Below are 24,916 nucleotides of genomic sequence, written 5' to 3' on the forward strand. Positions count from 1 at the left end.
GATAGACTAGATGTTTTTTTTTCTTTCTTTTTGTTTTTCCCCCTTCTTCACTTCTTTTCCTAGGAAAGAAGTCCTTCACTGCTTGTTATCCTCATGGGGGATCGGCGGTGTTGTTTCTTTCAGAGGTTTAATCAGGATTAGACGGTTTGGTGGTTTGTTCGGACTATGTTCCATTCTTAATGTATCCTAGGACGGGGTATCCCTATTTTATAACCCATACTATCAATGACTCTCGTTAAACTCAGCTTCCAGCACGCCTTCTTCAGTGATACATCATACCGTTGTGGGCCAGATTACAGAGATTACGATGAGACATGCATCGAATGGCTTCCGATAGGTACGTACATGGCGTCGACTAGTTTCGGTAAGCCTGCATTGATAGATCTGCACGTTTAGATCTGCCAGCACAGTTCAAGTTTGACCATCTCAAATTTAACGATGCTACAGAATCATGTAAACCTCTTGAAGTATATGTTGTAAATTATAGGGCACCAACTGAATAAAAGTGCCTGTTGCATGCCTCACGATAACGTCGTACAGAGCTCAGAAAGTGGTATCAAACGCTGCCCAAAGACAAAAAAAAACAGACAACCCCGCCCAGCCTCGTAACAGATAGATCCCAAAAAGAAATATGAGGGGAAAAAAGACACAAAGGGAGTCATTATATAAACAAATCATGCGGGAGAACACAGCAAGGCGTCCCGCCTGATCCTCTCTCCTTGTCGATACCCCCCAAAAAATAGACAAAAACCGCCAAGGATATCTCGTGATAGGTATCAAAAACTGATGATCAAAGAAGCAAAGATACTGACCCATAGGATATTGAAAAGTCGCACAAATCCAAAAAAGGAAGTCACCTTCTATATACGCGGAAGCGCAAATGTAAATAAATGAAGAGGACAGAAAAGAATCCGTGTGTATAGGCACCGTTGAAGCCTTGTGAGTGACGGAAAAGGTTTGAGCTGCTCCTTTTTCCCCTGTTGTTTTGGGGGAGAAGTTTACAGACTCATGGTCAACCAATCCCACTCCTGGGGCACAGTGGCAGCGGCTGAGCCTGAAGACAAGAGCCCGCCAGTCGACGAAAGTGCGCTTGTCGACATGCCACCTCCCAGCATCCCCGGTGTGATCATGGACCGCGTCGACGCTGACATGCCAAATGAGTTGGATGTCAATCCAGCGAATGACGCTGACGTAGCCGTGGTGCCGAATCCACTTGGCCTGGTAGCAGCCTCGTTCGAACCGGTCGAATTTTCGGGGCTGTCGACCTCCATAGCGTCGCTATGATTGGCGTTGTTCATGCCGATAAGACTGGCGTTGGCCGGCGACGGCTTGCTGTGTCGGCGCTGCCTCTTGGGTCCGAGGGCAACTGTTCTCGCAGCCGCCGCGGCTCCAGGCCCAGGCATATTCTTAGGGGGTGCAGCTGCTATAGGCACCACACCTTTACCGCCGACAGCCACCGAGCCACCGCTGTTGTGACTCGTCGGTGTGCTGCCGGCCGTGTTTCCACCACCAGACATAGGGCTCTCGCCCTCGTTAGCGCTTCCTGCTCTGCTCTGGGAAGCTGCCGGTGCAATGGCTGGGGTAGGCGCAACCTGAACATTAGTGGTCGATGCTGTCCGAGAGATGGCCAAGGAAGAGTTCTTCCTGGTGTTCGTCCCCGAGACTGCTGTTGAGGTCGCCCCCTTCTTCGACCTCGAACCCGAAGTAGCTCCAGGAACGTTGGATCCAGAACCGCGGTTTCGCTTCTTGATAACATCAGTCTTCAAACTCAAGGGTCTGACCACGCCATGGAGCTTCAAGAAAAGACCGCAGGCATTGCAGAGGGGCTGACCCTCAGGGTTTCGACGCCAGAGCGGAGTCGTTTGAGTTGCACAATTGGTACACGTGGTGGGTGCATCTCCGCCCTGGTTGTTGCCCTGCTGTTGCAAGTTTGTCGTCGAGCCATTTTTCGAGCCTGGCGGCGGGGAAGATGGCCGGCTGTGCACAACGGACGAAAATCCTGAAGTGTGACCATTGGCCATATCGGCCGGGGGTGAGTTGGTGTGGCCTTGCACGCCTTGCTGTTCGTACTGCATCTGGCTGTTCGGGATAGCCGTCGTTGAGGCGTTGCGCGGGATCCTACGGCGAGCGTCGGCCTGATTACCGTGGAACGATTGAGACTGTGAGCGGGCCAGTCCACCCTCGGCGTAGTCCCCGTTCTTTTCACCAAACTCTGATGGCATCCCCCCAATGGTGTTTTGCCTGCGAGGAGGGCCGGCCGGATACCTGGCTGCCTGTGTGCTAAAGTTGCCCGGTAGCGTAGCATCCCAGCCCATCGGGTTGGTGCCGAAATCAACTGCAGGCTCGTCCATGGCTCCTGGAGAGAATTCACTGGATAGTGCCAGGTTCCGGTCTGCAAACACACCACCATCCTCCTCGTCGTCCGAGTGGCCACCAAAATTGAACGCATTGTTCTCCTGCATCATATTGAAGCCTGGAGATTGGGCAGTCTGCTCGTTCTGGAAGACCTGGGCGGGATCGATATGCCCAAAAGTGTTGCCTGACGTCGCATATGACGAAGACATGCCGTTACTAGCCATCGATTGTGGGAAGAATCCTCCTCCTCCGTTGCCATTATAGGAGAACGGCTGCGTCTGCATGTTCTGGGTAGCCGATGGCTGCCTGAAAGAATGAGACCGTTGATGACGAACATCCATACCATTTCCGAAGAAGAAGGAGCCGTCACCATTTTCGTTCATGGGGTGAGGCGTAGACACCTGAGATTGGTAGGCAGACCCAGGGGGCGAGTATAGGTCTGGGTTTGCCAGTGAGTTCGTTATGGATTGCCCGTTGAACATGTGTTGGGGGAACCCGTTGGACGCCATAGGCGACGTTGATGGCGAGAAGGAAAAGTTCTGCTGGTACGGGCCGGCAGAGTGGATCATCGGTTCGCTGGGCACGTTGAAAGCATCGATAGTGAATGGGCTACGGCCATTGGTCGTCATCGGTTGGCTGACATTAATGCCATTGGTTGAATCAAGTGTGTAGTCATTGAAACCAGCATCGGCGTCCAGATCGTTGGACAAAGTGTCAGTGACGATAGAAGGAACCTGGAAGGGAGAGCATCCTCTTGGTCGTTTACGGGTTGTCTAGTACCGTGTTATATCTTAGCAATCATCGGACGACTATGCAGCCGCCATGCCGGAAGGTGCTGCACAGGAGGCGCAGGTTGCTGTGGCTCTCCGGGAGCTGTTGGAAGAAAACTCACCTTTCGATCGTCAATGCTAGTCTTCCTGTGGTGTCGCTTGAGATACCCGAACTCGTTGTCCATTCTGCCACGCTGGGCAGCAGCAGGGACCGACTGCGGGTTGAACTGTGACTGAGCAGCTACCTCGTTCTTACGAGACTTATTAATGGGAATGGCTGAGGATATGGCATTAGTGGAGGTGCTGTCGGGCTTGCCGGCTTCCGGAGAGCTGGAAGCAAGGCCCGAAGTGGCCGAGCCGTGACTGGAATCTATAAAGTCATCTAGGCTCATCTCCCCTGCTGAGCTCTTCTTCTGTGTCGGTGTCTGACGCAGTTGCTGCGCTATACCACTCGGCGCATTGGTCTTTAGTGGTGGTGATGATATCCTTGAATCATAATAGATTGTTAGCTTGTTCTCCCTGTGCCCATGCCCTCTCTGCACAGTAAACGCTGAGCAGGGAACACAACGAGGTCATGATCTCGTCCGCAAGGCAAAGGCGGTGGTCGATTGTGACGATCGATCATTCGTCTGTGGGCCGCTCAGACCATGCATCTGCAGACAAGTACATACCTCGCGGATTCTTCCTGCTGTCGCTTGCGCAGATTGACGTGCATCATGCGCCATGTTAAGTTCTCCATGCGCTCCTGGTTCGGCAACATGGTCTTGGTTTTGCTGAAGAAGCGCCATACTTGGGCGGCGAGGGGGTCCTGCTCTTGCAAGAGCTCGGGGGTGTCCTTAACACGAGCCATGCCGTTCCTCAAATCCTCAAAGGCCTCTGTCCTGGCCAGCTTGTTTTGGGCGTCATTGAATGCAGACTGACGGTCCGAGTTGAGTTCGCGGAGCGAGGCCGGCAACGGATCGTCACTCGAGTCGGAGCCGGGATCGCGGCCTGGCGCCGCGGGTCGGCGGGGGAATCGGAAATCGTGCTCTGTTATTGTGGGATTCATTGTTGCGGCTGGATCCTTTATTCAAAACTATTTGGGGAGACCTTTTTGTCGCAAGCGACCCGGTCGGGGTTTGTTGGGGGTGCAAATGGCGTTGCGGTGGTCGCACAGAGACGTTTTTTGATTGTCGTCAAAAGCAAATAAAATGGGCAAGACGAGACAGCGGAAGCGTCAAGGCCGAGAGGAGTGCTTCGAAAATGATCAGGAGCAAGCCAGGCGATCGTTGCCTTCCCCCCACGTTCCCAGTCTTCTGTGTAGGTAGGTACGGTAAGTGTGGCCTGTTTTACGTAGGTACCGTAGTCAACGCACCAAGGGCCCAGAGCAGACTGGACTGAGCTCTGGTGGTGGGTTGGACTGGACCGGACCAGCGCAGGACCGTCGGTTACGGCGCACACCAATTTTTTTTATCCCCCGCTGCTAGAATATACCCGATGAGACCAGGTAAATTCGGTCAAGTCTTATTTTTCCCAGGTCTAACCCCGTCTTTCTTTGTCTTTGTTGCCGTCCCTGTCGGTCGCAGATCGGGCGGCGCACTCTAATTGGCGGGGTTTGGAGGTGCGAGGTGACAGCCGAGGGTGAGCTATGAGAATTTCGCGCTCACTACCGCAAGCCAATATGCCTAATTTGAGTCTGATTGCTCGGGGAATGTCGTACAGGTAGAGTTGGGTTCAGTTTTATCGACGAGGGGAAGAACCTTCTCTTAGTGCTTGGTTTGGCGACCACCTTGAAATCTATGTGTGGTGCTTTCGTGTCGAGCGGGTATAAGGGTAAAGGGGTGTAAGGGTGGAAGAATAAAATAAAAATAAAAAAGAATAATAATAATTAGAAACCAAATTTGATGGAAACAGCCGGGTCACTACTAGGGGGGGGTTGGTATATTGTAGTGTGTAGTGGTAAGGTTGCGTGTTTTCCAGCTGTGGAAATCCAATTGCTACACTCTTACGAAGTACGTACACACACAATTCATTCACGGCCGGAGGGAAGGGGGAGAATCATTCACAGCCAAGCGACGGCACAAGTTACTTTGCTTTACAAGGAGCAGCCGATGCAGGCCGCTGCGCATCTTGCAGCTGACGGGGCGCCCCAAGGCAAAGGGGAGGGATTAATAAAAAAAAAAAAAAAAAAACTCACAAAGCAAGCAAGCCCACCCGCTCTCCTGGGGCCCTGCAATTCAGCGAGCGGTCGGGGGGACGGGCTGGGCTGGCCTGCAAAAACAATTATTCTTAGCAGGTTTAGTTGGCAAAAAGTGTGGGGGTCCCCTCTCTTTTCCTGCGCTGCAGCGGGGTGTGGTTCAGGGCACTCGCTTGCCTGTGATGTGTGATGATGCTTGATGTCGTCGCTCATCCTTGAGCCGAACAAGACAGGGAGGCCATGTGATGCATTTCAATACTTGCACAAAGTGTTCCATTAAACATCCCCCTCTCCGTGTATCCTTTTCGATCCGCAATCACATCGAAGATGTCGGAGGGGCTATAGGATACGATGTTATTGTAATTACTGCTTGTTGCTATGGATTCCATTGAGTCGCTTCACATATAGGCGATTTGCGCAAGCAAGAAAAAAAAAAAAAACTTTTGCCTGCAAAAAAGCTAGCTTTGACATTTGATACCATCCAGTCTTTCTTCAATTTCTTCACACCACCCATCCGAGAAAGCCACCCTTGTCGACCCCCCACCCCACCACCACCACCGCACATAACATTTAACCACCCCCGGACCAAACGCACGCACTCCACGACCCAACCTGCCACGACGAAAAAAGGAGGGACAAATACAGGCAGAAAGAACACCACTGGTAAAGAAAGAAGACTTTCCTGGACCGGCGCCGGTTTTCGGCAGGGATGACACTATGTGGAGTGCACCCAAGGATTAAAGCATCTGGTTGATTGGCCCAAGCATAGGGCCCAGACCCGATGACATCTGGGATTTTCCTGCAGGGCTGCACGTCGTCTCGTCTCCTTGTCCCTGCTGCTTTGCTCCTTGCAGTCGCGCCTCGCGTACAGACGAAAGAAAAAAATGACTCTTCCGCAGGCCAGCTCCCTCCAGTTCGGGATAGGCTTCGGGTCTATATTCGGCGTATACCCAATGCTGTGTCGAGAACAGCCCTTTGAAACGATCGTTCAAGGGGCTTTACCACATGCGTGCGTCCTTTTTTTTTTCTCTCTTCCCGTCTTAAGATACATGCGTTTGTACTAAGACTTTTCTGTGCATATTACTAAAAGTAGTTTTGAAGTCTAGACTACGAAAAAACATGAGGCTATACCGGAAACCCATAATTTTGGAACCTCTCCCTCGGTATAGTCTTTAGTCATTACCTAGGATGAAGTCTAGAATACCAAACGATACGGTAGTATATACACAGTAGCATGCATTGCTACTCAGCTTGTCAGTAACCTGCTCGTAACCCCGTAGGACTGACTTCGGGGGCGAGGGTGTTGTTTGCCCGTCTGGTCCACATCGCCCAACATATGGTTACTTGCGTGTGGAGTTTGCGACCTGGAGGTTCGTCGATGCCCATCTTACCTGGAAAAGGGTTGTACTACTTAATTAATAGGGTATTTCCCGACTCGTTGGGCTGTCACTGTTTACTGCTACTTATTTGCTCCAGGCCCCCAACAGGTCTCCAGCAAATCTCCAGCGCGGAGTAATGTGGACTTCAAAAGTGGACGACGAGGACCCCCAAGGTCCAGCCAGGCAAAAAAAAAAAAAAAAAAAAAATCCCCCAGCCCGGCGCCGCAGCAAACAAAGAGAAAAATCACGACAATTAGTAGGTCCGATATCGAGCATGTAGAGTAGGGAAAAGTCGCCGGTTAATTAGCCGACAGAACCCGCCGGAGCTTCATCCATACGACCCGGTGAGGCTCGCAGCCGCATGGTACTGTAAAATACGTACCTACTGGAGCAAGATAATACGGTACCCAATCCAAGGTCGGCATAAAGCACGGTCTAATTGAGGGTCGTCGACGATGTTCGTCAACAAAGAGACCAGACCATGGGACGTGCTTACTGTAAATATGGGGAGCATTAGTAGTCATGTTGGTGGAGCATACAACCTACCATGGTAAGGTGAATAACCCAAGCAAGGGTAGGTAGTCTTGAGAGTCTTGGTAAAATACATTTAATAGGATTTGTTATTGATTACAACGCACCTTACGTAGATGGACCGAAGATGCTGTGGATAAAGTGGCGGCTCGAGTGCAATTTGCTCAGCGTGCCTGGGCCCTGAAGCCCTGAACTTGCCTCTTTATTTTATTTTATTTTTTATGTTTATGTATTTTTTGGTCCATTCCTCCTCCCCCTCTCCGTCACGGCCACGATGACGACTTTATACCCGCAGACTATTCTTCGGTCCGAAGCCAAGGGGAGGAGGACCCTCAATCTAGGCGAAGTACATACATGCGGGCGGGCCGAAGAGCTTCTCTGGTGATTGCGAACTACATACTACTACGTAGGTATGTTGCAGCTGCCTTATCTCCTAGGACCCGTCGGGGCGAAGATGTTTGATATCCTGCTTTGAACCACAGCCCAGCCCACCGGTGATTCCCGAGCGACGAGCATTAACCCGGTAGTTTCCGACCGTTGGGGGGAGTCGACACCCCTGAGAGAGTAGGGGGGGACATGGCAAGGCCACCCTTACAATTGTCACATGCAGAATCACTGGTACAACAGGCAGTACTTGCCTGTTGTGTAAAAAGTGCAAGTTGACCGTCAAATAAGGTCGTGGTTGTCAGCAATTGAAGGGTAAGCGGACCCGGGTCCGGTTCTGCGTGCTAAAGTACTCTAAAGACGGCTCTCAGACTCAGATGCATCAATCAAAGTCCGGGAAAAATCCATTTTGCCCATGGCAAGAAAGCCCGATCGTAGGCGTGGGCTGGATGAACTGCGTGATCGGGGCGGGCGGGGTTACGACACTAGCACTTGTCGTCCGGACCCATCCTGTTCGGGACGAAAGTCTTTTTTCGAAGAATCCTAGGCGAAGTTTTGTCGGGGGAAAAGTACAAAGTAGTTTATTGACGATAATCAATACCACGTAGCATTGGGGAACGGAAGTATTAGCCTTGGATTGACGGGACGAAAGGAGAGCACAATTTAAAAAATAAAATAAAAAATAAAGAAAGAGAGAGGGAAAGAGAAACAGGAGAGAATGATTGAATGAATCGAAGGAAATTGTAGAACAAAATCTCCAACAAGGATATCACCTGCTGTGTGCTATTCGGGGTTCTCTCCTTGTACCAGAGTCTAGGAACCCCTTGCGACTCAAAGCATCGCATTGAAGCTTCAACGTCAGTGTTATGGCGGTGAATGTGACTACTATGCTATCAATGCCGCTACGACTTGACATGACTTGAAAATATTCACATGTCCTGCTTTGTCGAGAGGAAATTTCAACAAAAGAATTAATCTGTCAGCCAGTTTTCGCAAAATGCTAAATCAGTCATCCCAAAGCTGAAAGCACTTTAACCTACTTAGACAGCTAAGGGTCTTGCTATTTTTTTGCGGGGGGCCCTACCTGAAAGATGATTCGCACCAAGCCCATCCCGTTGTCGGAGTCTAGGCCGTTGGGATTGCTTGGAAAAATCAAGAGCAGCAGTTCAGTTGAAGCGGTGTGTGTGGGTAACGGTAAAAGGGAAAAAAAAAAATGAAAAAAAAATAAGAGGAAGCATGCGCGTGCTTCCTGCCCCGCCCATACCCGCGCGCACGCACAACCGAAAAGTACATGGTACAGGACTGTAACAGGGCAAGGCAGGGCAGGACAGGGCGAAAAGAGGCAGGGCCAAGGAAACAAAAAAGTGTCGTCGGTACCTAGGTAAGCCCAACGAGGCCCGGCTCAATTAATAGCCAGCCACCTTGGCACGCGTTGCGCGACTGTCGGCGGTTTTGGTCGCGAGATGAACCGAACGAACGAACGGTGGGAACTACCTCGAGCGAATGAGGAGCTCCAGGCTGCAAAGCTGGTTGATTCACGGATGAGCTCCCCCGAGCTGCGCGGCATGCAAGCGAGCGAGTTGGAAAGGACAGGAAAAAAAAGGCTGCCTTCTCCTTCTCATTCATCCTTCTCAGCCCCCGCCCTGGTCGCGGCGCTAGAAAAAGCTGCATTTGCATTTGCATGCACCGTGACGCCCGAGATGCACTACTACTTACTACGGGAAAGTGGGAGGGGGGTGGAGAATGATGGATTGGCAAGGAGGGCAGCGGAGGCTTTTCATTGTCGCAACCAACCAGCATTCACTGTTGGTTTTCCGATTGATGGGTGGGAGGGATTGTGTGAGTATGCGTGGGATTTTGCGAACAAAAGGGGGGTGTGGTACTGTATGCTTGTTCGTTTTGCATGTGGCGCGTGGGGGAAAACACGGAACGGGATGGTATTATGTACAGTATGAGATGGTACAAAGCAAGTGATGTGTGGCATGGGATTCGCTGGGGCAGAAATCGAACAGGTTGTTTTTTCTTTCCCGGGATTCAAATGTACCGCAATAGGTAGGTAGGAGTTAAAATTGCCCTGTGGTGGGTGGTTAATTTTGGAGGGCATGCAGGCAGCATGAGGCCCCAAAAGAGACAGAAGCAAAAAACCACGACAGGGATCGGATTCAGTGCGTGGGGGTCACCATGCGATGGATGGTTTTGTGTGCCCACACCCCTTGGAGTCTTCGGCTTGCTTTCCGTGAATCGTCTTGGCGGCTCGACTCGGGGTACCGGGAGTATTGTTTCGTCCAAGAACACCTTTTTGGACTCTTGGAAGGCACTAACAAATCCCTGTGATAATATAGGACCCTTACAGATCGATTTTGCATTCACATCCGAATTGATCAAATACGAGTCTTTACGTTTGCCAACTTTTGGCTGTGAAATGCCACAATGACTGACAGCTTTGGACGCCTTTGTTGGCAGTGTCAATATCGCACCTCCAAACTAACTGGCGAGCAGTAGAGCCTTGCAGAGGGTTGATTTTTGTTCTGTCCCTCGTCCTGATGTTGCCTTTTCTACATCAGTCTGACATCGAGCTTGATGTGCCAGCGTGTCATGCTTTTATCGGGTACAAGAGACACTCGGTCCCTGTCTCGTCCCCAAACATCTCGAGGTCGTGCGGTTTACATGCCTAACTGATGCCACTATATACAGGCCCAACTCGGGTCAAGGGTCCACCGGGAGACTACAGCATCTACAACTTGAAAACAAACGCCAATGTAACCATGACCAAGCCAACAACAGTATCGTACATACGCCTTTGCTCACAGATGTTCAAGGGCTCTCCTCAAAAGGGCATGTACATTTCTTATCTACGGAGTAAAGCATCCAGGGCGCATTGCCAAGGCTAGATGACTGGCGCTGTGTGTGCTGCTTCCCTGCAGAAGAAAGGTTGAAGGCCAATACCACGAGCTACATGGAATGCACCACTTGGAGAGGTGGCAGCAGCCCTGCATCTGTGTATAATTTATATGGGGGCTAGATCGGAATGCTTATCTTGATGTCCCACATTCCTGGGGTAACATGGACAGGTATGTAAGTGAGCCCTTGGACACCTCTCCGCCTTGAAGACCCCGACATGAAAGGACTTTGGCAGGGTGTGTGAAATCCTGTGATCTCTGTTAATGAACACACCAGACGAACGAACAAACACCTGAATGACTAAAAAGTTCATTGTCATATCCGTCACTCCTCGCCAGCCAAGGAACAATATGTTGAAAAAAAAGGCCCCCGAATCCGGCTCCCAGACCGGATCCGATTGCTGTTCTTTGTTCGCGGTGACATGCTCATCATATCTTTGTCTTCACCACACCCTCATGGAACCAGCAATATCACGCACGCAAAGATACTTGACCCCTGGGATAGGCCCGTCGAGGTTAACCTTGACGACGTCCAAAACCACCATGACCAACATCAAGCTCCCGGCATGCTCGTGACTTGAGTACCTGTTGAGCAGAAAAATGCATGCACTCGCCAGCGTGCGGAAACGAAAAGGCCTAGGGCCTATCGATCTTGGGTTCATCCTCCTTCTCCTTGCCTCACCGGCTCGGGGCGACGAAGCCCATTCGGACGTGACGGTCACTACCAGCATGATTCTGACCCAGACCATCACCACGCACCTCGGAGCGAGGCCTACCCAGCCGGCAAACCATGCCGGGTATGGCCTTCAGGGCTGTTACAGGAGACCAGACAACGACGGAGATGTAGGGCTCGAAGTCAAGATGCCGCTGAGCAACGCCGAAGCCAATGGGTTGACTACGAGTAAATGCCTGGAGGCGTGTGTCAGGGCCAGCTTGGGCAAAGGAGTAGAATCTTACAGCTTTGTAGCCGTCGGCGAGGGACGGTGAGTGAGCTTGGTGAAAGTGTTTTGTGGCAGTCAAATATGACATGGACTAACAAACTTCCCCTTATTGCCATGCAGGGAATGTTACTGTGCAACGAAGCTATCCCCCGAAGCCAGATCGGTCGGATCCAGCAACTGCTCAACCCCCTGCGCTGGGGACAAGAACCTTGCATGCGGCGGCCTGGACCACATCTCGGTGTATTCCCTCGTGGACGCTGCTGCGGCAGAGCGCTATGCAATCCAGGGTATGGGAACCGGCGACCCCGGAAGCCCTGCGTTTCTTGATAGCGGCAAGAACCGAGGCAAGACTGCAGCCGTCGCGATGGGCTCTCTCGCTGGCTGTGCCACCTTTGGGCTGCTGGTATTTCTCGGCTGCAAGCTCTACAGACGTCGCAGCGACCTCACATCTGGTTGGAGCCGCTCACGGATGGCCAAGGAGACGGCAGAGAAAGACAAGCACAAGAAGGACGACGGCGTCCTGGTCATCAAGGCCCCTGAGTCCGATGAGACATGGCCCGGACCGCAGAGGCCAAGACCTCCACCTCCCCCTCCTCTTTCGCCCTTGGCTGGGCTCGGCAACCATGTTGAGAGACGGGAGGAGATCATGCGCGTGCAGTTCGTCCACAGCCCACACCCGAGGAGCGAGCAGGGTGCGACGGGAGGGAGCACCGCCTACCAGCAGCCTTCCGCAATGGTGCCGGCCTCTCCGCTCTCGCCTGCCGACGATGGGCTGCGCCAGAGACGGCGGTCGAGCAGCAAGCCCGTCGACTGGGCTCGATTCGACGCCGTCATCCCCAACGGTCAGTTCTCGCCCACCACGTCGCCGACCAAGGACCGCTTCTTCCACGAAAGGCCGCGCCGTGCATCGATGACGGTCTACTGCAACAATCACGGTGCCGGTTCTGCGGCGTACCCGTGCTCTTCTTCCGACTCTGTCGCCGCAACCCCAGTCATGCACCCATCGAGCAGCCGGAGCAACGTGCGTGGCAATGGCGACTATTCTACAGACAACGCCCCTGTCCAGGCCTACCGTCCAGACAACATCCGCGTGAGTGCTTGGTCGGCATCGACGGCAGAGCCGAGCCCCCAATCCACAACGACCGTCGGCAGCAGCATCCTCGACGTATCGCCCTCGTCACCATCGACATGCAGGTTGAACCCGAGCCAGATGGCCGCGCCCGCACCCGCCGCGACGGGCGGGTTGGGCGACCGGGCCTGGAGCCGACGACGCCTGAGCACGCCGTTCCCGCCCCCGGGCGGCGGCAGTCCCGCGTCGAGCCACAGCAGCGGCTCGCGGAGGTCCAGCCTCGCCGACATTGTGGGGGACTACCACGGCGTCCGGGTTGGGCGTGTCGAGCAGCTACGGGAGAAGGAGGAGGAGAAGGAGGAGGAGCAGCAGCAGCAACAGCAGAGGGATGACCTGATGCCATCGCCGTTGCACGTCGTCAAGTGGAAGCAGAGCTTTGCCGACATGCGGCGGGCTGGGAGCGGTGCTCGCAGGGGCGACGACGGTGTGGACGACTCGCCCGTCCTGTCCGTCTGGGACATTGCGCGCACGACGCCCAAGGTAGAGGAGCTCTCGCCGAGGGAGTCGTCCAAGGGCAAGTTTGAGGACGAGATGCCGGCGTCGCCGATGTCGGCCAAGGGAACCAAGGGGCTCGATAAGGGAAGGGATGGGCAATACAAGTCTCAGGGGTCTGCGGAAAATGGGCAGGATGGAGGCAAGGCGGCGCCGGTGGCTGATGAGCTGCTCATTTTGCCAGCGACCACATTTGACGGCGGGAGGGCTTTGGCTGCTGCTAGGAACAAGAAGATGATTTAGGTTTTCATGTTTTTCTTTTCTTCTTTTTACTTGCCTTTTCCTCCTTATCTAGGTAGGTTTGTGAGGCAGTGGCTGCTCACGCAGGAGTTGCAAGGCTTAACAAACGCGTTATGGGGTTTGTTTTCTCGTATTTTTCTTGACTTTCATGGACTAGGCAGCCATAGCCAAAGCCCACACTCTAATTTCAATTGTTCTTTTTTCGTCTCATACAAGTGCAATTGTAACGTTGCTAATTTGGTCATTGTTTGCTCGGTCCTGTGCTACTTGTCAAGCGGCCTACAAGCGTTGATGAGCCACGCGTCAATGGAAAAAAGGCACGAGTATGTTCCTAGAAAATATCCAAACCCTACTATAGTGCTTTTAAAATTGAACTGGGACTACAGTACGAATTACAGACGAGTCTAGGGCGACTGCACTACGTTGGGGGTAAGTAGCTGAGGTTTCTACGTAGCTCATGACGAAGGATTAATTCAAGGCTTGAATATTAATGATTTGATAAAAATATGCCATATATGTGAAAGAAATGTAAAACATAGACGCAAGTCTAAGAAGAAGATAGTTGAGAAGGGGGCAAAAAAGTGGTAGCAGGAGGCGAACATGGCATAGACCTCGGGATATCAAAAATCGTGGAAACCAATTAAAAAAAAAAAAAAGATAGATGGTCCAAATTGAAGGCAAGAAACGAAACAGATCAAAAGAAATCACCACCAGGCACCAAAACAAAGATCAAAACCAACAGACCCGAAGCAAGCAAAGCTGCCAACATGGCCTGCACAAAGATGGTGTCCTGGATCTGCCTCAGCGCGGGCTCCTGGATCCAGACCTCGCGGTCAAAGATCTTGCGGACAATGTTGCGCTTCTTGTACTTGACGACCCAGGGCTCATCCTCGTAGCTGTTGCCGCTGCCGAACGAGTCAAACGACCCCTTGCTCATGCGGCCGCCGTCCTCGCCCACCACCTCAACGTCGCGCTCGTCCGTCTCGAACAGCTCCCACGGCCGCACGTGCCGGTGGTGCATGCCGTGGAGCACCACACACATGCCCTTGTACGCCGCCACCAGCGTCGACACCCCGAGCATCCAGCCGATGGCGCCCAGGGCCCGGTAGCCACGCCCGGCCGAGGACAGGGCCAGCACTATCGAGGCCGTCAGCCCGATCACGATCAGGGACACGCCCAGGGCCCGCGCGAAGAAGACGCGCGCCGGGTTGCCGTTGCAGATGCTCCAGCGGATGAAGTTGGGGTGCGCCTGCCGCCGGAGAGAGTGCTCCACCGTCCTGGCCACGGACCGGAATGCGCTGGGGTGTGTCGTGTAGGCGAGAGCGTGCACCAGGACGTCGCGCTCGCGAGAGGCGAGGTTGAGCTGTCGGGGGGAGTCCTCGACGATGTAGTTTGCAATGACGCGGTCGATCTCTTCGCGGAAGGGCTGGATGGTGACTAAATGATGCGTTTAATGGTTAGCGTCTTTGACACTGACATCGCTATATGCTATGAACTATGTAAAAAATGCAGGTAGGTGTGTCAAAAAGGTCATGACTTACAAGGCTGCTTAGCACCGGCCGCAGTAAAGGCCTCCTGGGCCTGGGCCTTGTAGTTGGTCGACTGCGAGCCGATGATTGTCGACTCTCCATCGCCAGACTGGGAGGCGCCCCAGTCGGACTCGTTGCGCTCGGCGGCGGCGGCGGCGTTCTTGTCAAAGTCGGTGCCCTTGAAAATCTGCGTGGCGGCGGCGGGCTCCTTGCGCATCTTCTCCGTGTGCTCCTTTTGGAGCTTGACCGTCAGCTCGTCCTCCTTGGCCTGCGTCCACTCCGGCGCCAGGGCAATGTCCGAAGTCGAGGCGGCCTCGAAGCGCGTCTTGTAGTCGCGCAGCCAGAGGAAAAACTGCAGGTTCTCGGCCGCACGCTCGACGTAGATGAGGTAGTTCATAAAGTCACGAACGGTGCACGGCTGGAAGAGCAGAGTTAGTTTTGGTCTGTTTTGATGTAAAAAAAAAAAAAGACAGCTGGACCTCAAAGCACTTACAGGACAGGTACCCCCCTCAATGATCTTGTCAAAAGATAGAGCCGAGGGGATACCCCTGCTCATCCCAGACTGACCCGACTTTACCGAAGTCCCGGCCTTCTCGTCGATGCCGGATGAGCTGCCACTATCGGTCGAGTTGGTCGTGGCACGACTTGAAGGCCGCACCTCATCCGGCTTGGGAATAAACTCGGGACGACGGTAAGTAAGAGGCAGAAGACCCATTTTGGCTGTAGTGCTACGGCACGACCCTTGTCCGACAGACGGCTTGGAGACTGTGAGATGGAACGGGATAGTATCTGGATGGTCTGCGGCGGAAAGCGTTATCACCCAAACCAGATGTTTGTCCACAGAGAGTGACTAGCCGAGACTTTGTTGATAATGAAGAGGCAATCTGGGGAGTTGGACCGTGAGCGGCATCATATAAACTTATATATCATTGACCAAAATAGCCCACACAACCACTTGCAACTTAGACGTGGAGGCGAAAAATAAAACAAACCAAATAAAAAAACGGGGTAAAAAGGGGGAAAGCCAACCACCCAAGCCACCTCAACGACACAGACCAAGTTGGCTTAGGGCTGGAACACAAGTGGGATATAGACATGAGACCACGAACCATAACGGACCAACCAACGGGCGTGAACCCAGACCAAAAAGTCGAGATTGGACCTGTTTCCCTTCTTCCCTTCTCTTTCTCATCAGTATGTTTTGGATCAAAAGCCTCGCCAAGTCTTCGCTCTGTGTAAGCAACGTGTGGAAGAGCCACTAGTCCCAGGGGCCGTCGTCTTTTCGCGTGGCCCTACTTGGGGCAAATGGTGGCTTTCCTTCGATTTCGACCTAAGGGCTGCGGCTGGACCTGGTTCGGTTGGAACAAGCGGGTTTAAGTGCTTGCGTGCTAGCCTAGTCCATCGGTCGAGGGCAGTCTGCCTGCCCTTCAGGGCGGGGATCTCGTTGTTTTGTTCTTGCCCCAGAAATTAGATAAACAAAGCTTAGGAAGGAAGGAACGCCAATGGTCTTTTTGTGTTCCTGTTTTCTCCGCAAATCCTCTCGGAACATCCACCAGTCACAAACGACACTCTTGAAATGATCTTTTCCCCGGCTAGTGTCTAGACCTAGTAAAATCCGTCAGTCCACTTAGGTCTCTATCGTATTGTCCTCCCCGTATGAGGGTTTCACAAAGCAAAATCTGGAAGTGATGGGCTTTGAGTCACGAAAAGTCCGTCCGAGAGCTGAAAGTCCATGTCCTGCAAATCGGAATCCACAAGAATGTCTCTGCCTGCCACGCGTACTTTAGCGTGGCTCCCTTCCGCATCGCAAGCTGACCGTCCTCCTTGCGTGGGACAAAGAACAAGAACAAAAAGCCACCTTAGAACTAGCAAAAAAAAAAAAAAAAAAAAAAAAAAACCCAATAGCCTCGTTTCCCTTGGTATCATACTTGGCGCTCGCGGGCAGAAGAGATACGAGCCATTTGTTTTTGAAAGCAAAGACAGATGTGCATCCTCCCTCATCTTGCCTCCCTTGCAAAAATCCAGCGCTAGGCTTGTTTCGTGTTGCCTGTTTCTGGATCTTTCAGTCTTGGAATAAATTTCTTAGAAACAACAGAAAAAGCATGTAGATCGTCGTTGATGACAATCTATTCTAGAAACAAATCGGCTGTGCTTTGGCCTCCCCAGATCTGCGTGTAGCGGAAGCAAGTTATAGCTCGATCATCGGCCTCCCGCAGTCCCATTCACGCTTAAAACGGTTGATCGCCAAAAGCAACGTGTAGGGCGGGCGGCGGGATGATGTGAACAAACAAAGAAAATGCTCGCCAAAACAATATTCCGCCGATGCTAATTCTATTGTGATGTGACAGAACGAGTGGAGAGCTGAACAGTGAAAACGGTCTCGGATGACCGGAATTCTTCCACGTGAGCCGACGGCTCTTAATTGTTCACACACCTACCCCCCTTCTCGTCGCGCTCCCGATTGTTTGCCTCTATTGGCAGCTGAAGCCTCTGCGAACAAATAGCCTGGCAGAGGAGCCCCTCTTGACCGTTAGGTTAAAGAGCTAGCCGCAACGGTGGCTTAGTCCTGAGATGCTCCTGGCTGCACACGTGCTCTGTGAAAGAAGCCGTCTTTTCTGTGGATCCATAATCGTAACCCGCATTATAACTAGGAAACAAACAGCACAGTAGACTAGCGGAGCCGCCAAGCTTCACCTCAACCAGGCCGGACCCAACAGCCGCGGCAGAGACCGGTGGCAGTGTTCGGTGCCACATTCTGCCTCGAGCGTCTCGATTTGCTTACTCGGCCGCGCCACTCGGCATGACCGGCTCCACCGGCCTCTGGTCCTCATCCTCCCTAGCGCCAAAGACACTGCCACTGGTGCCCCTTTCCCTCATCCTCCTCGTGGCGCTCTCCTCAAAGCTACCCCTCCTGCCCCAGTTGCGCGGCTGCCTCTTGAGGAAGGCTCCAACGGCGCCCAGATAGCCCTCGTGCCTGAGGAAGTATGCCTGCGACGCGCCTTTGCTCCAGAACTTGATGGCGTAGCTGAGCGTGTTCATGGTTTGCGGGTGGCCCCTAATGAAGGACCCGCCAAAGTATATGGCAGACAGCTTGTGGATCTGCGACTGGAGGTACGCAATCTGCCCAATGTTGTTGCTGATGGCGTAGAGCAGCGACCGCGACATGTCGGCCGCCGAGAAGCCGCCGCCGTCCTCGTCGGCATCCCCATCTCCGTTGGTGACGTCCTCGCCCTGTTCGGACCCCACCTCTGAAGACCCCGGTCCGCAGTCCTCGGCTGCCGACTCGGCCTGCCGCTTCATGCGAAAAACTTTTCCAAAGGACGACGCGATGGTCGAGCTCTTGAGCCCAATCTTGCCATAGTCCGTCCCGTAAATGTCACCCACCAACATATCCACACGGGAGTTGTCTCCCTTGGAGGCAAGGTCCAGCATCTCATCAAAGGACCTCGCGCCCGTCAGCAGCGATAATAGGCCCCACAGTGTGCCACCCCCCAGGGAAGTTCCCCCGACGCGTTGGTACTTCCTGGGACCCTCGACCTTCAGAAACGAAACCCCAGATCCGATGTTGACCAAAAGGTACGGGTATATCTCCCTCCCGTCGTCGTCGCACCCGGGTGTCGCAAAGTGCATGGGATCTGTCTCCGAGTACGTGAAAACCTCCCTCGGGATCTCATGGATGAAGAAATCCAAGCCGATGATCAGACACTCCATCTCGTCCTCGCGCAGCACGTCAATCTCGCCGCCCAGTGCCTCCCGTATCCGGTCGTAGTACTTGTAGGCGCCGCCGCCAGTCGCCATGACGCATAGCTTGTTCGGGACGGAGCCGTTGAGAGGCTGCTGCTCGTCGCGCAGGCGGCGCATGAAAGAGAAGCACTCCTCAATCTTGTCCGTCTCGAAGCTCGTAAAGTTCAAGCGGCCTCCAGGATCCGTGGAATCGGCCTCGCGCGAGAAGTAGACTAGTTTGGCGAGGGAGCCACCAATCTGCCATCCGGTGCGCCCGTGGTGTTAGTAGCCGAACCTTGTTGGTAAACGCGCAAGCAAAGTTTGATGCGCCTTCTAGGGAACAAAGGAGTTGATAAGTAGTAAGAAAGAAAAACATACGTCAATGGCGACATGGCTCACAACGGCCGTGTGGTTTGGGAGTCGAATATCCTGGGTCTGGTGGTGGTCCGGCGAACTGCGCCCGGTCAACAAACCGTTGCCGTTGCCGTTTCCGGACGGGGTCGCCGGCGTTTGTGTACCGTCCACAATGAATGCGCCTTTCACATTGATGCGCACAGCGCCGGGCCTGCTGATGGTGCTGTCGATCTCGGCCGTCGACGTCGCGGTGCGGGGCCTCGTGATCTGGCGCGGGGGGAGAGTCGACGTTGGGGAAAATGTGGCCGAGGGAGACATTGCTACGCCATTGGGGGCCTCGCTTTCGGCAGCGTGTGATTCTAAATGATGTGCGATGTTGTTCTGACCGGAGGTGTCGTCACTGACATTATTACCAACGGCGAGGCCATCTTTGCCGAGGCCGAGGCCGCTGCTGCTCAGGGCCAAGGTTTTTCTGGTGGGATGGAAATGGGCTGCAGTCCCGAAACCTTGAGTTCCGCCCTCGGTAAAACATGTGGGTGCGGCCTCGGCCGGAGCTCTGCTGCGGGAGCTGTGGCTCGTTGGATCCATGACAACCCCGACGGACTAGGAGCTGTGGTTTTGCGGGCGGTCGTCAAGGCGGGGTAGTAGTGTTTTCTGTGGGCGCGCCGGTTTTTGGGGAGCCTGGCAAGAGTGCTGTGCAGGTTGTCCGTTTCCAGGGACTTGGTAGTAATCAATGATCAATTTCAATATGATGATGATTCTGGTGCTTTTCTTGTTTTCCCCTTTCTCTATCGTTACGGCGGCATTTGCGCTATGTTTTCCACAGAGGCGATGTCGTGAAAGAAGCTTTGAAAGAAGCGACCACCATAATGCCCCATTGTACTCCTCGATCTTTCTCTCTTCTGTATTGCTATTTTTTTGCTGTTTTCAGTTTTTGTGTCTCGGTTGTGCCTCATTCTGAGAATTACGGTGCAGTTTTCCTCCTGGTAGAATCTGTAATAGTGATTTGCTCCTTTCGTACAGTCAGTTTAGTTGAGCTCCATTGCCATCCGTTATCTTTAGTGGAGCAGACCGGGTCCGTTCTCAAGCCGTGTGCAGGCGGGTTTACCGTCAACCGTACAACAACAACAACCCAACAGCAGCACAAATGCGTGCAGGTATGTGCACGCACCAGATCGGCGCTGCTGCATTACACTGCAGCTGATGCCCACGGGCCGTCATTGGACCTTACGTCACATGGACCCTGGCCTGACCTGCCCAGAGTGCCCTGCCCCTTTGGACCGACAGCACCCATTCCGCCAGGCCGCTATTGGCAAATGCGGTAAATGCTTGGTTTCAACAAAAGTTTCGGCAGTTGAGGATGAGAGATGGATCCGTATCTAATAGTACAAGCTAATAGAAGCTAGGGTTGGTAAGTCCCCGGTCCATTTGCTGATCCGACCTCCGTTTTGAACTTCATCCCATAAATCGGATCAATCAAACATTCTCAACCAAGAGACGTTCGGAGTTCCGGGATGCATAAAAGGTTGCCGTCGGCCAAAACAAACCAAAACTCAAATCAATTCTGTCATTGTTCAACACGACGCAACATGACGTAGCGTGATATCATCTAGTCTCGGTCCCGACGTGAATCATTCTTCGACTATCTCATCAAAGCCGCCACTAACACCGCAAAACTATCATGCGTTGTTCGTCGTGGTGTTGTACAACCACCCCGGAATACATCCAAACAAGCCAATGTAGGCTCCATTGATATCCAAGACAGACACGCCAAAACTGGTTAATCTGTGCTCATTTTGCTGCGCAATCGAAAGGCTTGACGGGCCGATTTTAGACATGATAGTGCACATGTTCTTTTGATGGTGGTTTTTGCTATGCTTATGCTGATTTGATGTAGCTTACATAAAAACCGCATCCGAACCTATTCTATAAAGCTATTGGACAAAAACCTCGAGATAGTTAGGCCTGTCGGCCTGGAAATGAACAAGATGCTTCCCGCGGTTCGTCGTTTTGAAAGCACCCTGTAGCAGCAGCAGGTCGACGAGCCGCATCTCATGCCCCGCCAGCTTGAGGACGAGCTTCTCGCCCGCCTCAAAGACCATGCCGCCCTGCTCGATGGGTATCTCCAGCCTGACCACATCGCCCGGCCCGGTCGGCTTGGCCCTTGCTGTCGACGACGCGCGCAGCATCCCAATCGGACCCAGGTGCTTGAGGGTGCACACATCCGGCACCTCGGCGGGCGACGACAGGCCCAGCTTTCCCAGTGGGATGTTGAGGCTCTGCAGCAGGGCGCCGTCGGCGCCGGCCTTGCGCAGCTGCGCCCAGACGTCGAGGTCATCCTGCTGCTCCGACGCCACGTGCACGACCAGCGTGCTCGGCCCCGCCAGCGTGGTCCGCGTGGGAAACGTGTACTTGAAGGCCAGCTCGTCCGGGTCGTCGCCCGTCTGCCGCGTGGGTGCGTCCGCCTGGTATGCGAGGACGGCCGGTTCGGCGCTCCGTGGCGCCGTCGGGCTGAGGGACTGATCGGCGTCCAGGTAGAGCTTCGTCCTCTTCGCGCCCGACGCACGCCAAGGGAGATGCGGAAGCGACTGGACCTCGTTGGGCATGTTGAAGCCCAGCAGCGAGATGCGGACGGTCGGGGTCTCTTCCCACCCGTTCTTGGCGTCCTTCATGTAGAAATCGAAGAAGCGCGCCAGGTCCTCAGTGCGCTCCCGGCTGTAGAGGTCGTACCACTCTTGCGTGTCATGTACCACCAACCTATTATTAGGATAATCCTGTAAGCTGGAGAAACAAAGGCGCGTTTGACGGGAGGGCAGAGCAAAAGCAGGCAGGTAGTTTACCATTTTTTTTCGTGGGGAATCTCTTCAAACCCTCGAAAGGAACCTAGAGTGTGGAGGTTGGAAGAGTAGCTTGCGCCGATGTAGGCCGGGACCTGAATCAGACCGATGTCGGCGCGCTTGTCCTGCCAGTATTCGTTGTAGTTGGGGTGTTTTTCAAGCATGGCTACTACATCCTCCTGCTGCTGTCGACCTGGAGAGAGCAGACCCTGCTAGTCAGACCGGTGTTCTGGCTCTCATGTTTCGTTCATTAAGTAGGCAGGTAGGTTGGAAGACAAGCTCGTACCAGGTAGCGAATGAGCAATGAGTCCGGCGAACCCAACGTCGGGAATTCCACCGCGGCAGAGTTGCTCCTGGTGCAAATCAGATGTACCTTCGAGGGGCGCGATGCAGGTCAGGTGAGGCGGGCGCTGGCTCGCAATGAACCACTGAGCAATGGCCAGCCACGAGTTGCCCGCAAAAGCCACGCGGCCCGAGCACCACGGCTGGGAGGCGATGGCCTCAACCAGGTCATGACCGTCCTCGCCCTCTCCCCGACCCCACCAGCGGATGTCGCCCTCGGAGTCGCCCGAGCCGCGCGCATCGGCGTTGACAATGGCATAGCCTCGGCCCACCCACTCGGCCGGGTCCAGTCTTGAAGGGGAAATAGTATCAGTCAAAAAGGGCCATGATCCGGAGACGACGATGGGAGGGCCCTTACCCTTCGAACGACTCGTAACCTGAAAGGGCGGATTCCGGGATGCCGCACCGGAGCGGGAACGAGGCCAGGTTCAGAGGACCAGAGCCCGATTTTCCGTAGGGACCCCATATTATGATGGCGGGAACCGGGCCAGAATCCGTGGGCCGGTAGATGTCGGCTCGGATTGTGACGCCATCTCTCATGGAGAAGGGCTGGTTATGGTCAAAAGAAATAGGAACGGGGAGAGTCCGGCTATTGGGCTGCCGGCGGTGACCCTTGGGCAGGATGGTATTACTAGGAGGTGTCGCCGGGCCCTTGAGGGGGGCGCAAGCTCGTTTGAGAATGTCGACCATGATGAAGTGGAAAGGCTTGCGGGCCTTAACTTTGAAGATATGATGGTGTTGTCTTGCAATTGGAATGCGTCAGAGGATAACTTTGCAAGATCCTGACGCATAACGACTGTGCTATACATGCCTTGTCGTCTTTTTTTGTCTTGTTCTTCTTGAGCACTAAGACGGACAAATTAATACCATGTTGCCTCTCTAAACCCGAGACGCCGTTGGCAAACGGCCTCTCGGTGATGGCAAAAACTCCTGCGCTCCGCTCCGGCACTGAGCCCCGGCAATCCGCGTCTGGGCTTACGCTTGTGGTTACAAACCCTTATAGTACGTACGAAGCTTACGGCTCGGCGCCTCGCTAGTTTCCACGGCCTTATGCCTGCCTACCTTACCTATCCGACCAGCCCCGTCTTATTTTGGACCGCGGCAATTAGATTCGCCGCGATCAAATGTGAATAAACTTTAGCATAACACATGGGCCAATTTTATACCATTTGTAGATTTCGTAGCGAAACTAACGATATTATTGCTTTTGTGTTTCGTTACACGTTTTTCAAAATCGAAAATGGGGTCGAAGCAAGCCAGTCAGCCAATCTGACCTCAGTATGATAACTGCGGGAAAGCCGGACACAACGCAAACTTTTGTATAAAAAAAAAGAAAAAGAAAAATGACGAAGAAATAACCAATGTATCGACTAGATAGGACCGCTTGTACCAATTCTGTCCTCATGGATGGATGGCTAGGAACAGCTGACTGGATCCCGTATATTCCAGTAGCCATGGTCGTATGTGCCAGGTGCCATAAACAGTCTTGCCCAGGTGTTGTCGACCAATAGTGATTAAATCGGGTAGCCCCTTTTGCAAGCGTAACGATGAGGAAAGTTAGTCCAAAGAAGTGGGAGACCAACAGCTCATGGGTATTGATGCTCGGGCGACTGCTGTTGGTGCAGATCATCCAACCGAGACCCATACTGTTCCGTATCAAGCCGCAAATGCGTAGATGCGGCATCCTCCGGGGCAATGAACGGTGCATCTGTAGGTAATAAAAACTGCTGCCGCTGCTCTTGTGCTTGATCTCGATGCGGCTGTGCCCAGATTTGATCGTCTGGCTGTTGAAACGAGCCCATTGCATCTGGCTGATATGACATGGCGCCGAAGCCAATCTGCCCAAGGAAGGGTAGCTCGGGTATGAAACTGATCGCAGCTGTGCGATCCAAGAGGTTGGTGTGTGGCGTATCAGCAGTATCACCGTTTGCGTCCGGGTTTTGATATGTTGTATTTCCCGGTGTCCAGCCAGAGGCCTCACCCATGCTGTTTTGCTTTTCAAAATGGTCCGTAACAGAAAAGGTGTTCTGGTCAGGGGCCCCAATGGATAAAAATTGTTGAAAAGGCTGTTGCATAAAGTTCTGACCTGAAGAATCCCGAGTCCTGGACTTGGGTAGATCCATTGGTTGAGTCCAGGCTGCTACACTCATGCCATCGATTTGTGATGTGCCCAGATGGCCAGAATTTCGCAGCTGGCTTGCATATGGAATGCCAGGGATTGTTGCAGGTATATCCCAAGCCGTACATTTGGCGTCTGAGCAAGTCGACAAATTCTCGGCGCTTTCTTCCGTGGAGATGGATGCAGCCGCAGTCGAGGCGAAGAAGGGTTGCGGGTTCAACGCTTGTGGAGGACTCCATGATGATGTTTGCGCCATTACAGGAGCGGGTACAGTCGGTACGTTATCCAATTCATTGTCGGAGCCTTCATCTGTATTGAAATCAAAGGAATCCGTCTAACATAGCAAGCAATATGGAGTCAGCTGGATGAATGCAAAGCCAAGCCAGTGGAGAAGTTTGAAGGTCCATCATACAACTTGATCTTCGTTCGCAAGGTGTGATCCTCTCTCTGTCTTGGTGTTCATGAAATCAGGCAACAAGTCTACGACTGATTTTGCCGCGTTAATGACAGGCTCTATTGGATTCCTGGGCGCGAGAAGAGTCTCCCTTAAGGACTCAAGAATTTCTGGTCCATTATACTCAAGTTCGCTTTCCTCATTATCCGTATTGGCACGCATCTGTGAGGGCGATATCAGGCGTGGCCGTTGTTGCGGGATAGGTGGCAGTGCTGGATAGGTGGCAGTGCTGGAAGCTGTGCTGTTTGACGTGCAGCATCA

At 53.3% G+C, this 24,916-nt stretch overlaps 7 protein-coding genes across 7 annotated transcripts; 2 read left to right on the forward strand and 5 right to left on the reverse strand.

Annotated features, from left to right (window-relative positions):
• Positions 1–436: 436 nt before the first annotated feature.
• MGG_02755 (nitrogen regulatory protein NUT1) lies at positions 437–5,253 on the reverse strand. Its single transcript, XM_003720950.1, has 3 exons — positions 3,797–5,253; positions 3,248–3,611; positions 437–3,128 (listed from the first exon to the last, which is right to left on the reverse strand). Exons 1-3 carry the CDS (start codon positions 4,171–4,173, stop codon positions 999–1,001), a joined length of 2,871 nt encoding a protein of 956 aa, XP_003720998.1. The 5' UTR covers positions 4,174–5,253; the 3' UTR covers positions 437–998.
• A 1,949-nt stretch (positions 5,254–7,202) lies between these two features.
• Positions 7,203–7,779, forward strand: MGG_17974 (uncharacterized protein; the record flags this gene model as incomplete). The annotated part of the gene is made up of 3 exons (XM_003720951.1): positions 7,203–7,254; positions 7,507–7,617; positions 7,694–7,779. The coding sequence occupies 3 exons, from the start codon at positions 7,203–7,205 to the stop codon at positions 7,777–7,779; spliced, it is 249 nt and encodes an 82-aa protein (XP_003720999.1).
• Positions 7,780–9,850: 2,071 nt separating this feature from the next.
• On the forward strand, positions 9,851–13,509 carry MGG_02754 (uncharacterized protein). The gene is made up of 2 exons (XM_003720952.1): positions 9,851–11,478; positions 11,557–13,509. Exons 1-2 carry the CDS (start codon positions 11,096–11,098, stop codon positions 13,298–13,300), a joined length of 2,127 nt encoding a protein of 708 aa, XP_003721000.1. The 5' UTR covers positions 9,851–11,095; the 3' UTR covers positions 13,301–13,509.
• Positions 13,510–13,869: 360 nt separating this feature from the next.
• MGG_17975 (uncharacterized protein) lies at positions 13,870–15,541 on the reverse strand (the record flags this gene model as incomplete). The annotated part of the gene is made up of 3 exons (XM_003720953.1): positions 13,870–14,734; positions 14,839–15,244; positions 15,320–15,541. 3 exons carry the CDS (start codon positions 15,539–15,541, stop codon positions 13,992–13,994), a joined length of 1,371 nt encoding a protein of 456 aa, XP_003721001.1. The 3' UTR covers positions 13,870–13,991.
• Positions 15,542–15,648: 107 nt separating this feature from the next.
• On the reverse strand, positions 15,649–19,878 carry MGG_17976 (uncharacterized protein). Its single transcript, XM_003720954.1, has 2 exons — positions 18,928–19,878; positions 15,649–18,807 (listed from the first exon to the last, which is right to left on the reverse strand). The coding sequence occupies exons 1-2, from the start codon at positions 19,489–19,491 to the stop codon at positions 17,605–17,607; spliced, it is 1,767 nt and encodes a 588-aa protein (XP_003721002.1). The 5' UTR covers positions 19,492–19,878; the 3' UTR covers positions 15,649–17,604.
• An 837-nt stretch (positions 19,879–20,715) lies between these two features.
• MGG_12599 (uncharacterized protein) lies at positions 20,716–23,066 on the reverse strand. The gene is made up of 5 exons (XM_003720955.1): positions 22,894–23,066; positions 22,441–22,824; positions 22,027–22,373; positions 21,744–21,933; positions 20,716–21,660 (listed from the first exon to the last, which is right to left on the reverse strand). Exons 2-5 carry the CDS (start codon positions 22,770–22,772, stop codon positions 20,838–20,840), a joined length of 1,692 nt encoding a protein of 563 aa, XP_003721003.1. The 5' UTR covers positions 22,773–22,824; positions 22,894–23,066; the 3' UTR covers positions 20,716–20,837.
• A 602-nt stretch (positions 23,067–23,668) lies between these two features.
• On the reverse strand, positions 23,669–24,457 carry MGG_02752 (uncharacterized protein; the record flags this gene model as incomplete). Its single annotated transcript, XM_003720956.1, has 1 exon — positions 23,669–24,457. The coding sequence occupies one exon, from the start codon at positions 24,455–24,457 to the stop codon at positions 23,669–23,671; it is 789 nt and encodes a 262-aa protein (XP_003721004.1).
• Between the last annotated feature and the right edge of the window lie 459 nt (positions 24,458–24,916).

This window comes from Pyricularia oryzae, chromosome 7 (genome assembly GCF_000002495.2).
Source record: "Pyricularia oryzae 70-15 chromosome 7, whole genome shotgun sequence".
Taxonomy (NCBI): Eukaryota; Fungi; Ascomycota; class Sordariomycetes; order Magnaporthales; family Pyriculariaceae; genus Pyricularia; species Pyricularia oryzae.